The sequence below is a fragment of the Anguilla anguilla genome, chromosome 5 (assembly GCF_013347855.1).
Source record: "Anguilla anguilla isolate fAngAng1 chromosome 5, fAngAng1.pri, whole genome shotgun sequence".
Classification (NCBI taxonomy): domain Eukaryota; kingdom Metazoa; phylum Chordata; class Actinopteri; order Anguilliformes; family Anguillidae; genus Anguilla; species Anguilla anguilla.
The window spans coordinates 43,774,590-43,789,125 of NC_049205.1; the positions used below are offsets into that span (position 1 = coordinate 43,774,590).

A 14,536-nucleotide genomic window follows, 5' to 3' on the forward strand; every position below is an offset into this window, starting at 1 on the left:
GATGTTCCAGCTGTTGAACAAAGTGCAAGCTGTGCCAAAAGGGAGGAGCATCCCTCTGGCCGGCGGTGCCAGCCTGGCAGCGGGCAGCTGCCGTCAGCTCGCTTTGGCACGTCAGCTGCTGCTAAGAAACGAAATGGGGAGGGGCGGCGGGATGGATTCTCCGCTCTCTTTTTTTTTTTGGTGACAATTTACCGAGACCTCTCAGGTCGCCCGACATCTGATATGCTGCTCTTCGGGGAGCTAAATTGGTCTGAATGCTCTTTCATTCCACGTGATGTCAAGTGTGCACGTTGGAAAAGGTGGTCCGTTTGAATATGGGGCTACCCAGACGACGAAGCTGGAGCTGTGCATAATTGCCGTTCTCTGGTCTAGAAAGGACTGTCTTGATTAGCCGATCGGAAGGGAATGTGCCAGCTTGGCACGTGTCCTTCGGCTTTGAGGCTGATTTTGTTTTTTTTTTCTCCAAAGAACAGATCTCTTAGCATCCAGAAAATGCACTGTTTGCCCCTAGGCAGACTTTCTTCATGCTTTGTGCTCTCAGCAGCTGTACACAAAGGCCTGGCATGAGTCAATTTTAAACACCCAGCAGGTGTTATATTTCTGCTTCTTGGGCCTATTTAAAGAGTGATTTCACATCAAGGAAGGGTGGCCAAAACCTGGACCAGCTGTGTCAGGCTTTCAAAGAATTTACCAGTCTTTTATCCTCTCACAACAGTTGGTCAAAATCACAGATCTTATAAGATTCATACCTTTTTGTGGACTGCATATAAAGTGGTCTTCATCCATGGAGGTGATGTTTGTTTAAGGTCAAGTGGCATTGCGCGAATTTTCTCTTTTCTGTTAAGTGCAAGCAGACCGAAAGGTAATCAGAGGCGATGCAGACCTCACAGTAATGATGTGCTTCCGATTAGACTCTTTATTACCTGTACATAAAGCTTTATCTCAAAATGAGCTATTTTATGTGCAGAAATAAATAGTGCCATTTCCAAATGTAAATTAGTTTGCAGATTTTGCTTCCTTTGAGATTTTCCATTTGTGTGCTTGACATTTAATCACTGTTTAATTTATTGGCATAATTTACTTAAATGCATTGCTTTGTGAATCATGATAATCATCTCCAGCTAAATTCTGTACTTGACTATAAATGGAAGATGCTTGGAAAGACCATGCTTTCCTTTTTGAATTGCTGCAGTTTTGGCTCAACATCATGCTTTTGTCTTCCCCCTTTTCCAGGAGGCTGTTGGAGTCCTCTCTCATCTCTCTGTCTCGATACGACATGTCAGGATCCCGAGACCATCCCATTTATCCAGATCCTGCCAGGTACGCTCGAAAGCAAGCTTCAGCCCTGGAGGGCTGTTGTCTCTGCTGGGTTCTGTGATGTTCTTTCTACCAGCAGTTAGTTAAGTTAGTCCTTGGAAATAAGGTGGGCATATTCTTTCGCCAATCAGTGACTTTAATTAAGCCCTTAAGTGCAGGGACTTGTCAAAAACGAGCAGGCACAGTGTCATTCCAGGATTTGAGTTTGAGATCCCTGATCTAAAGGCAAACAGTCATAGCCCAGAAGTCTCAGATTTACTTCATATCGTCTATCCTTTTATACTGCTGGATTTTCTTTTTAGCAATTCAGGTGTAGTACTTTACTTAAGGATACCACAAACAAATGCGTCAGTCCAGGTAACAGAGTAGGTTTTTCTGAATAACTTTTCTATTTGCCTGAATGTTAAGTTTTAGACCTTCAGAGATACAAACCTTAGAATAATTAAGGTTCAGTTGAAATTCAGATTGTTGCTACTTTAATGATTTTTCCATTTAAAGACCCACTCCACTCAAAAACATTGTTTTTCATGGTTAACTCTTCTTGGAAGCATGACTTTCACTATACAGACTGGTTTTTGAACAGAATGTGGTAAATTGAACCCTTACCACACATAAACCTGACTAGTGATATTGTTGTGACCGTGTCTGTTGAACATATCAGACTGCACAGTTTTAGGATGCAATCCCGAAGTAGGAACTTTGGTCCACTTGTTACGCGAAGGTCTTGTTCTAAAACAAAAATTTGTTTATAAAAATCGTATGGATATAGCAGATGGCATAGAGGGAATCCGTGTTGGTAGTGCACATTTTACAGACGACTGCTTCCAGAACCTCATGCAAAAGTCGACATAAATAACGGCTATCATAAATAACGTTCGTTAAAAGCAGCTCTACGATATTTCTGTTAAAGTTGTAGAAATGCTGCTAGAGTGTTTTCAGTAGTTTATTGAAAGATTGTTGATGGAGAAACCATATTAAACAAATAATTATTCAATATAGAATATTTTTTAAGGTTTTGACATACATGTGGAGGGGTACTTTAAAACTTTAAAATTTTATTGCTGGCAATTGTGAGTAGCAATTATTTGTAAGTAATTGTTAGTGATAAAGGGTTCACATTTTGAAAATAGGTGTATTCTGATGTTGGGAACTTCAGGCTGCTAAGTGGCTCATTCAGTTAAGGCACCACGCTGTGGTGCATGCATGAGCCGCACAGGCTCAGATAAAATTCAGACAATGGGTGACACACAGTTGGTGATTGTGCTGCCAAGGGTACAGGAAGGAGTAGTCAGTTAAGGCTGTGGGTTTGCTCTGTAGCAACACCCGCTGGTCAATTGGGCGGCAGAGGACTGCATGCCAAAGCTGCACATGAAAGGTCTTCCTCTGATTCCACTCTATCTGTGCTTAGCTGTGGGCTGCAACGCGAAAAGGAGTGGACTGCCAATGCCACGTGTTTCTGAGAATTGGGGATATCTCAATTTCGCTGTATCGGCAGCAAGAGATTGTGCCTGCGGTTGCAAATAGCTACAAGCTTCCGACTCGTCCTGGAAAACCTGGAATTTCATGATGCAGTCATGAAAAAGTCATAGAAAATTAGGAAAATGGCTTGATTATCCTGGTAAACAATCACTTGTCCTGGGAAATATTTTTTTTGTAAGGTTATAGGCCAAAACCACAGGTGCTCCAGTCTGTGATTGCAATCTACTTCCCCCAGTGATTGCCATTAATCTGTCCGAAACAGCACACATTTTTAGGGAATGAAAAAAACACAAATTAGAAACTAAGGAATCACATGTTACTATTTCTGATGAAGAATGAATCCTTTTCTCTTTTTTAGCAAAATGTGTGATTTTGCTATGTTGATGCAATTTCAGGAAAAATAAAAAAGTAAAAACAAGCCAGAATACCAGCTGGCCTGTCAGTTCCTCAAATTTGTGCAAAATCATTGCTAGATATACCAACATGGCTGAACAAGACAAACAGGGCAGCAGTGGTCAGAGCTACTGAAAAAAAGCCCAGTGCCATCAGTCTGGCACTGTAGCTTTCTTTTCCCCCCTCAAGGTCGTGTTCCAGAGCGTCATTTACTCCGCTGCGCCTTTCTCTACGGAAGCTCTGATAAGCCGGTGTCATGTGCTGTCAGCTGGCCTTTCTCTGAAGTGACACGCATTCTGAAGCACGACGGCGGATAAGCGGGTCGCCGTGGCTGCTGACCGTTAATCAGCCGGGGCGATCAGTGACATCCTGCAGGCCTGTTTCTTATCGCCTGGAAAACCTGGACCGGTGGAAGGAAAACGGTTGTCTCCGTCTACGCACAGGTGTCTGGGGTTCTTAGAACTCTGTAGCAGGGCCAGAACATAACTTTAGGATTCCCAGAGATGGCTCCCACGGTTCCATTTGGCCCACTCTGTAATTCAGCTGTGGGATTTAGAGTGAGGTTTGCTTGTCAGGTGGCTCCCTGTCCCTCCCTCGGTTTGTAAGTAAGTGACACCTCCATCAGCCTGCAGGACGAGACTGCCAGTGGCGCCGTACCCCCCCCACCCCCCCCCCCCACCCAGTCCCCCGGCCTCACTCAGCTGTTGCCGCTTGTAACTTCTGAACTCAGGTTCATATTTAGACGTTTTAAACGTTTTACCATTCTTTCTGAATTCGTTTTCTATTTGTGTTTGACATCTGTATTCTGCACGTACTGAAATGCAGACCGTGGATGACTCGACCCCTTTAAATTGCTATCTGGTTTAATTTGATTTGTGTGGCCGTGACAGTATTGGAATAATCTATCACATCGGCGCGTTACTGTGGCTGCCAGAAAGTTCTGCTCAAAAATAAAATAAAATAAAAATTAATACAGGTGCTAAATCTAAATGTGCCAGCCCTTATCTTTCCCCTAAATGCCCCACACTCCCTCGACTTTGGAACAAGGCAGCATAAAATATAATATTTTGTGCCTTGAATGTGTAATTACGAGAAAAAGAAAAGTCTCTCCTGGATTTTTTTGGAACACCAGAGGTAGTCTGCCTGAAACACAACTTAATAATCATCCTGTTATGTATTTTATGAAAGCCTATTGAAGGAAATCATAATCCCTCCCACTAGGGATTATGCATGTTGACAATTTTCTTAGTTATAAGTAAGAGACAGAATATTTGGGTTCAGTAATGGTAATGCTGTCCTGAAACCCAGCCCTCTGACCCCACATATAATTCAGTTCTATACAGGATGGTTAATGATAAACAAACCAAATCCTACCAAGCCGAGTTGCCTGCATAAGCTTCATCTGAACAGATAAAGGCTAACAGATTAATTATGAATTCAGCTCTGGCCTATTTTAAATGTGCCAAGGGTTTATTTTCCTCCACAGGCATTGAATTCCATTCTGCCATTTGTGCTATAATCCAATTTTTGACCTGCCGGCATTTATATTTGAAGATAGAATGTCATGCAAATAGCTTTTTGATTAAAATTATTCAGTTTCAAATAATTATCGATGCAGCGAAGCACATTTCAGAATTGAGTGGTCAGGGATCAGGCAGCATTGAATTGAGGAGACTGAAGCGAAATGACACAGCATTCACAGACCCTCAAGACTCTTAAGGGCAGATCAACTTGAATGCGCCTCAGTTCAGAACGGATTCCACTATATGCTCAGCATGTTTTCTTGATTTGGTAAAAACCCGCAGTGATGGCCCAGTGCCGCTCGTGGGCTTGTGTGAAGTTTCATCCTTCCAGACAGCCCTTGTGGCTGACTTCAAGCGTCACATACCGAAAATTAATTTTTTGTGGTGATGAATGATATGTAATTAATTAGTTTCAGTCCCTGTAGGCCATTGCCTTTCACTCATCTGTCCCTGATGTGAAAATGGCATTTGTGCCTTGGCGTGTCTATAGTTTGGTAACTTTGAGGGTCGCTTACTTTTCTTTCCTGCAGTGTCACTTGATCTAGGCTATTACTGCACCGGGACCATTATCATTGCCCTAGCCAATCCGCTTGCAGAATATCAGCTGACAATGTCTTTCCTCAACCCTTCCACCCAACTCTAGCTGAAAGTTTTTCCTGATTTATAAAGCCAAATACTAGTAGCCTGAGAGACCTTTAGGTTCTAAGAATCCATATTTTCTGATTAATTAAAATCTGGAAAAAATCACTAATTATTGTACCCTATTGTTTGGCCTTAAACTGCTATGATTTGATTTTAAACTGCTATGGGTGCCATGGGTGGCAAAGAAAGGATTCAAGCATTCCATCTTGGTGATAAGCTTCGTGAGAAGTCTTAACTTTCCTCTGAACTAATGAGTTTTCCCCCCTTATTGAGCGCTATCGTTTTCTGATTTCTGTGAAGATCACACTGATGGTTTTTATATGCCCAATGAACTTATCTCAGAGTCAGAAGTAAAGGACGTGCTGTAGGCAAACAAGGCAGGCTTTTATATTATGTCTTTCAGTGCACACAAAAAAAATGTGTGTTTTGCTTTCGTCTGGTAATTTTCAAAAAAATTTCAATTGTTTTGCCAAAATATTATCTGCCCCCTTGTAGGCACACTTTTTTCCCCTGAACTGAATTTAATACCCCATTGAAAGGCATATAGTGCTTTCTGTGTGCTCTTTGTAATTCATCCACCAGTGTTAGAAAGGGCCCTGTTCTGGCAATGAGACTTTTTGGACGTAAAACAAGGCCTTGCTTTCTGGCTGAGAAGACTGGCCCTTGCTCTGTTTGCATGTTAGTTATTTTTAAATGTGTTTATGAGAGTTTAGCGTGTGGTGAAATGAGGGTAAAATAGAGTTACACGACTGGGCAGCATATGCACAGTTTTGGTGACACTGAAACCGTCTGTGCACATAAGGAGTAGTGTTTAAAAAGACAGCAGAAAGGGAGAAACGAGTGAAAGGGACTTTGAGTTTGTCTTGGTTTTGGCTATTTACTTTGTTCAGGAACTGGAACAGGGTGGCAAGCTTAATTCTTGGAAAGAAAGTTGTTGTACCTGTGCTTCAGTAATTGTAAGGCTGTGTTCATATATATATTTATACGTTTATGTAAAATAAGGCGAGCCAAGAGAGAACATCTTTGACCAAAAAAAAAAAAAACCACTGGTAACTTTACAATGAAAAGATGGATCTGGGTGGAGCACAGGGCCTGCAAACGCTCAGTGTTAACGCTTCAATTCTAGCCTATGGCACAGACTACGCAAAGCACACATGGTCAGGGATGTTGCACACATCTTTGGTCAGGTGCCTTCATCCCTGTTACTAGCATGAAAATCGAAACCTGAAATTCCTGCTTCCAGTAACGCTTAAAAAGGGCCTTTCTCTCGACAGTGCTTTTAATGTTGAATTTTTTTTGTTGTCTTTACTGTAAAGAAATTAACAAACTGTTCTTTACAAATATAGATTATAATTATTGTTACAGTTATTTGAATTGGTGCTCTTGCCCTACTGTAGTAGTCAAACCACATAAATGACCTCTAAATACTCTTTAAGCATCTTTCATCAACGCTGTCTTTGCCATCTGGAAAATGTCTCTCTTCTTGTTCCACACCCATATTAGACTCTGGCACAGTAAAGGGAATGCCTCAAGCTACACTGTAATGAGAGCATGACCTCTACTGCATGTGAATTTTTGTTTTTAGTGCTCAGGCAGTGCTCACTTCACCACACTAAGTAATAACAACCTTGAATGAACCTTTTCTAATGTTTTTGTTTTGTTTACAATACGTCAGATGTTCTGTCTGCGTCTAATATGATGTTTCAAATATTTGTGAGAATTTAGGGTTAAGTTCATCCAACATTATTACAGGTCTAAGGTAAAAGCTAAGTAAGCAATGGGTACAACCAAACCCACACACCAATTTTGACCCCTAAATGTTTTGATTTTATTGTCTGTTCAAAAGGGTATTTTTTTTTTTCAAAAGGGGCACTGGTCTTTGTCAGGTGCTTGCTTCTTGTTGGGTGTAATAGAAATACTCTCTGTGAAAGGCCATACATTAACAGCTGTGATGGCTTGTGGTTTGTGTGCCCTCAGGTTGTCCCCAGCTGCGTACTATGCCCAGCGAATGATCCAGTACCTGTCTCGGCGAGACAGCATTCGCCAGCGCTCCCTGCGTTATCAGCAGAACCGACTGCGGCCTCTTGCCGCCTCCTCCTCGGACAGTACTGCGAGTAACACAGCCCCCTCCATGGAGAACAACGAAGTAGACTTTGAGGAGTACGAGTGAGTGTCATTTCTTGTCAAACTGAACTTCTAACCCTTAACCTGTCACACTTCCTCTCTGTAGAAAACAGGGAAGGACACTTCCCACTAGTGATGTATCCGAATTTGAATACTGTATTCAGGAAAGCACGAATAATGCGATGGAAACAGATATTTCTTCTACCCGAAGTTGCTCATTGTTATTCGGATTCGGGGGGGAAAAAAAGTCAGCTGCATGTCAAGTTTTCATAGCCTCTATCTAACGTTACACGGGCAGAGATAGAGATTATCTGGAACTCCGGCACATAGCAGCTGCCTCATGAATGTCAAACGTTGCGAGGTAATGCAAAAGTATTGCGAGGGAACGCAAAAGTAGGACCTAGCTCAAAAAACAAAAACCCCACCATGACCCTTAGGGGGCTCTGTAGTTTCTCAATGAAGTTTCTGAACTGCGCTGTCAACTTGTCACCTAGCCAATATCAAAATTCTTGGTTTTAGGTCAGAATGGTCTTGCGGCATGCTTGTTATCCCGGCTAGCTAGCTAGCTAACTATTGAATTGTATTCAAAACAGCGGTTACTATAAACGCAGTCGTTCACAAACATACGGATGAAAATGCGTCCCATAGCCAAGAGTTAAATGCGGAATTCCTATTCTACTGTCCAAATAAAGGACGATTCCGATTTGCAGGATGGTTGGCAACCGTAAATAAACATAATTGTAATTAACATAAATATACAGGCTTTAATTTCATGCGCCGAATCATGTTCATGAACGCAAAGTTCATTTCCCGTGCTAACGTTACTGGTCAGCTAGCAATTTAGGCTAAATAATGTTCCCATGGAAGGCTGTTGTCTTTCTGTTCTGAAGATTTTGATAAAATTGGATGATGAAAGAAGTTAAACAAACAAAACCGAGTAAGTAATTTGTGTTGTTTTAGGCTACAGGTATTAGCCGTTTAAATAGTTTTTGTGTTAAGAAATAAACAGGGATTTCTCTAAACAATCATTTCCCTATTATTGTGATTAATAAATGCCGAGTTGTGGCAAATTACATCCACGAGAAAGTGCTTTATTCATTTGTGCATTAGGCTATAGAAACTACAGGGGGCTCATTTATAAAATGAACTTGCGTGCGTACATCAAGTGAAGACCTGATGTAGAGCCAAAGCCATTTCCACGGTCAAATTGAGTCATGTTGAAATTTTATAAATCACTACTTTGACGTGATTTTCTACGTACCTGCCACACAGTTGATCTAAAATACGTTTTATAAATGAGGCCCCATATGTAGTAACCTAGTATGAAAGTTCACCGATATCCTCTATTCTACTGTCCGCTTGTGGAAAATAACCCGCAGGCCAGTTTATAGGGAGCGTCACGTGCATATTGCGCCCGACAATAAGCAGCTAATTTTTGTTAATTATAGGCAAATGATATTCGAATATATTCGAACGCTATCTAATTACAAAAGCTAATATTCGAACTCAATTTCATGGCACTTTTGACAGCCTTAGCTAGGTGACAAGTGACGGTGAACCTATCATAAAGCTAGCTGGCATTCAAAACCCGTTTCAGAGGGTCTTAGAAAGACGTTATGTCTACACTGCGCGACCACACCATTCAAAAAGCAAGACAGTGCTAGGGAGATGAATTTGATTGACTTATGGTTTCATGCTGTTTTATTAAATAATGTAATGACAAAAATGTGTGGTATACAGGGTATAAACTAATTGTATGGTATTAAACGAGAAGGAACTATTTTTTCTTGATAGAATCATTGTTTTCATAGATTTAACGACCAGAGGTTTTTGCTTAACAACGGTGCAAATAGAACTACCAACCAGAGTTTTGCTTGACAACGGTAAAATAATATGCCCAAACGTCCGTGGAAGAATATTTCACTTTCTGCTGATTAAATCTATAAAAATCAATAAATATAAAAGTAACCATATATAGTCAGTGTTGGTATCACAAACTCACACACACCAAAACAAACTTTGAGCCACTGCACTGCAAAACATTGAATAAATATGTTCTGTGCGTCAGCCGTTATGTTTCTTCAAATCGATTCATATCATTGTGGATGATGGCCACAAGATAAAAATGCCCATTCTGTTTGCAACATAGGACTTTGATTTCACTAACTAGTCATTTCATTTACTAGGCCTACACATTATTGAGAAGTGATCGCTATATTCTGTAGTCGCCCCCATCAAGTCAGCGCACAGCTGGCAGCGGGCTGAGAGCTGACTGTTCCCGGCTATCATTCAGGGAAACTCTCGCATCGAGTAGGCGGAGGCGTCAGGTGCAGGAGCTAGCGAGACAAAAGCCTGGTGTGGCAGCTGGATTTCTTTCAAACCCCCGCATCCTATGCATCAAAATGAAGCTTAGAACCTGTAGTGTTTAGCTGTACGTGTTAATTTCCTCCATTTAAAAAAAGAACCCAAAAAAAGACAGTCGAAATATTTTAAAAACCGACGTTTTACCTTGTATTTCAGTCAATATTCATCTGTTTAAAATGTAACATGCTGTATGTATCAGCCATAGGTCTTAGCTATCAAATGAACATGAAATCCAGTCCATATACTCATGGTAACATTTGCCACCAATAAAAATATGAGGAAAATATGAGGACATCAGATGGTTTGCAGTCTATCCAAACTTAGTTCAATAGGGGAAAAAAATAAATAAAACAGGCAAAAAAGTGAATGTATTACTGTTATGTAGGCTAATTACTGTTGTAAAGTGGTAATTCACGTTTCCCTAGTGAACTGCAGTAACGTTAACACATCAAGAAACGCATACGCAGCATTATTGGAATTTAAGATTATTCCCTTCAACTGAAGGATGTTTTTCTATATATCTTACTGTAAATAGTTTCTATTTCCAATGCAAAACAGAATCTTTCGATTTATAAAACATTTTTTTCAGTTTCTGAATGTTCAATGTCCCCCAGTTAAAGGGGTGGGGGGGGGGGGGGGTTCAGACAGTTCATAAAACTTAGTTTAGTTAAAAATAAAAAGAGAGAGAGAGAGATTAAAAGTACAGTATGAGGATGTGGAAATATATTTCATAATTAATTATATGCCAATATTAAATCAATTTTATGCTTTGAAGGCGCAACAATTGCATTGCCAGTGAATATTAGGTTAGAAAATACAACATTTGCCCGATTTAACGTGACTTCCAGTATAAACCACACCCACTTCTGGTCTTCTATCCGAATACAGATGCACAGACAGATAATTTTGTTGGTTGTACAGATACAGATAATGACGTCTCTGCACACCCCTACTTCCCACACTTCTTGCAGATCATCTGCCAAAGCAGACAAATAATTGGAAAATTATACAGTAACTCCTGGGGTTTTCCTGAGATTCATTTGAAAACTTCTGTGAGGCTTCTATTCAGAATTACCCATTCTTAACTTATGAATGTTCGACTAGTTAAGGTGAGTGAAAAGTCAGGATTCACCTTGGGGTTGTCAGTCAGGAAGACTGTGACAAAGTCAAGTATGTCCTTAATTACTCATTAGCTGACACCTTGCTTTGAACTACCAGCCTAAGAGTTTAGCTCTTCAGCTCTGAACGTGCATTTATGCAGGCCTTGCATGTATAGCGAAGCATCTTAAATACACTGACATTTAAACCTCTCTCTCTCTCTCTCTCTGAGTGGTGCTTTGGTCTCCTTGCCACATTTAACACTGACAGGGGGCCATAAAGCAAATCATTATACAAAGAACAAATGACTCACCACTTGATAGGCTGGCTGACCAGTTGTTTTTTTTTTATTGATCATCAGGAGGTTAAGTGCATCCTGGATGCCTGAACCATTATTATTGTATCATTAAAGCATTTTTTTACGGTCTTAGTTGTTCTTTTATTGAGTATTTAAAGACAAGGGATGTGTTTGTCTTGGTGCATGTTTTGAATGGCTTAATTGTCTGCCATCCCTATGAAGTCATAAGATGTGAGCATTTGGTAGCTAATAAATTGGGAGAATAAGGAAGAGTGAATGTCAGATATATGTAGCCTAACAGGAGACTGTGTGGTTAAGGATTAAATGGGATTACATTCAAAAGCTTTGCCATGCTATACTTATTATCATACATTTCAAACTGAGTAACACAATAAACGGGGAAAAATGCAATCACATTGTAACTGAAATGCTAAAATGGGGAGTGGTTTATTATGTTTGAAACATAACATTTTAGCATAGTTTTGAAGCTATATTAAACCACGCTTCAAGGTATGGAGTGTACAAAAAAATGATCGTGGTGCTCCCACCCCTTAATTCGGGTGTAATATTGATTCATTCTTTAGCCTGGAGACACTGCGTAATCATGCCATTTGTATACTTGTAAGCGCCTTCTGTTGAAAGTGAAATGAAAAAAGCCTCTCTTACCCACAAGGATCTGGGATCGAATCTATACTCTGCCTGTACCAACTGTGGCCTCTGGCCCCAGGGTACAGTGCATAATTTGCTGAGGGATGGTTCAGTCGCCTGGGGGTCTCGATCTCCTTGCTCTTCAGCGACCTCCACTGATTTATTGGACACCTGTGGTCTGCTGGCTAAAGCTACAAATGAAGGGTCTTCCTCTGACCCATATTTATGCGAACTTAGTTTGTGGGTTGCAAATGGCTACAACGCCTGCTTTGAAGGAGAGCGTGTGTTTGTCTTCAGTCGGTTGCGGAGATTGCATCACAAGCACTGTGCACACTATTGGACATTCCAAATGGAAGCGCTAAATAAGGGAAAAAATCATTAAAAAAAAAGAAAATTAGTCTCTCCAGTTTGCCCCTTCATCCTACATACACAGGGATGTTCTGCACCTGGTTGAAATTCATAGCTGTTAGATGCCTTTTTACCACAGTAAATCAATAATATGTTAAGAATTTTATGTGAGAATTTTACACAAGAATTCTATCCACGTGTATGAGCTAGTTATTACTAGTTCTGTGACTGACTCCGCCTTGTGACTGATGCACTGCACCTGAATTTATTGCCAAGCTTTATGAGGCACTTTCAGCATAATTCCATCAAATTTGTTGGGGGTTAGAATTTTCGTACATTTTCTCTGTAGTATGTATCTGTTCTTGCCCAAGATGAGGTGGAAACAAAGCTGGATTCATTGGTTTATCATAAGATCTGCCAGGATTATTTGCTCTTGTACCTTTCACACACAGCCCATGGGCTTAAAATAAGGCATGAAAGGACTAGATGGCGTTGACTTAGAGAGCAGTTGTTTCGCTGACCTGCTGACACGTCACGCTGCTTTTCTCAGAAACATTTTTCTGCATTCAGGTCTTAGAGATGGCCTTTTGCTTCTCTGATTTTTTTGTGCATTTGTGTGTTTGTGTGTTATCGACAGGGATAATGGAGACCGGGCAAGACACAGAACTCCACGCAATGCTCGCATGTCCGCCCCCTCTCTGGGTCGCTTTGTTCCTCGGTGAGTGAGACAGGATTGCCTCGTACACAGCCATGGCGTGAGAATGACACGTGTCAAAGCCACGCACCGCATCGTGACTGCTGACTGTAGAATTCTTCTAACCTCTCAAACTTTGGGCACTAAAGACACATTGAATCACGAATTCTCATGTACAGTGCTGTCCTAAATCCTTCTACAGCAAACTGTAGCCTTGGCATGTTTGCTGCACAATTATTTTTGGTTTTAAAATAGCCCTGACAAGAGTTCATCACATAAAAGAAGTGGATATTGCTAGACCAACTTTTCTCAATACCCAGTTTACTGAAGTTTTTCCTCAGTAAAATATGACCATATTTTTAAAAAAAGTAAACTTTGCACAATATTCTCTTTCACAAAAAGGGTGAAATAAACACTTTCTCTTCTTGCCACAAAGTGGCAGTCCAGAAGTGTGTTGAGTGTCTGAAGTGTGTTGTAGGAAATGTCTGAGTCATTGTTGATTGAATGCACATGACTGAGTGGGTTTTGCAAACAAAAAATATCTTGAGCATGCTAGTATGTCCATAATAGATTGTCAGCTTAAGATATGCTTGTCCAATGGTCCTCCTTTCTGTAATACAGCTCTGTGACGGTGGTGTCTTCCTCCTTTCTCTTTGTAAGGCGATTCCTGTTACCGGAATACCTGCCCTATGCCGGGATTTTCCACGAGAGAGGCCAGCCCGGTCTGGCCACTCACTCATCTGTCAATCGAGTCCTGGCAGGTATGCAGCATTTCAGCACTGTTCATTGTTTCCAGATAATCCTGCAAATCAAGCACCACTGTAGTGGTGGGGTTTCCCACACTTGCTGTCACGGTGCTTTAAGTTGAAGGACATTGTCAAGCTGATCACACGCACTGCATGTGTACTGAAACACCTTTTGTAAGTAGGTGTTTGAAGAGAAGGTCTTTGCAGTGCAACCATATTTCGTTTTTTTTTGGCTGGCATATTCTGAGTATTATGCATATTTTCTCAAAAGAGCTGTTGTCTCGCGGTAAATCGCTTTTAACGCTTCGGTACCTTAAACACCTTTGGCCCCGACTGCCCACATGTTTTGAATATTATTCGCAAGCACGTGTATTCAGGAATATCTGCTTTTGGAAACTCTCCACAGAAAATGGGAAACGCTGATCTTTGCTTCTCGAGTGTGACTTCATCGCACTGTTGTCTCTCCCCAAGTGCTGATTGTAGAAGGCGTGTAGGAGCCCTGCTCTACTCTGGCTCCTCTAACCTCCTTCCGTTAGAAATGATCTCATTTTATCATGCTTTATGTGGAAACTGCAGAAATAATTAGTGTGCCTCCCTTGCTCAGACAGGCACAGAGTGTGCTGTGAAGACACACTGTGGCTTGCCGCTATGCGGTCGCAGAAGCCTCAGCCCCAACTGCCGTTTCATGTGTTTGTGTTGTTTGTGCTGCGCTCGTCGCTTTATCCCAGGCTTCGTGGGAATTCGTGCTGCCAAAAGCCTTTGAATATGTGTTGTCAGTTACAAAGGAATCATCCTTATATTTATCAGCATCCTTCAGCTTCTGAAAGATTTGTTAATCATATGCGGTTGGCATTCTGGGTTT

General features: G+C 41.1%; 1 protein-coding gene across 2 annotated transcripts in view; it reads left to right on the forward strand.

Moving 5' to 3' along the window:
* Positions 1–14,536, forward strand: part of LOC118227463 (activating molecule in BECN1-regulated autophagy protein 1-like) — a 107,800-nt gene that overhangs the window by 20,911 nt on the left and 72,353 nt on the right. For both annotated transcript variants that reach the window (XM_035417958.1, XM_035417959.1), the window contains exons 8-11: positions 1,234–1,320; positions 7,332–7,520; positions 12,872–12,952; positions 13,589–13,689. In XM_035417958.1, coding sequence (XP_035273849.1) covers positions 1,234–1,320; positions 7,332–7,520; positions 12,872–12,952; positions 13,589–13,689 — 458 coding nt within the window. The remainder of the gene's footprint in view (positions 1–1,233; positions 1,321–7,331; positions 7,521–12,871; positions 12,953–13,588; positions 13,690–14,536) is intronic.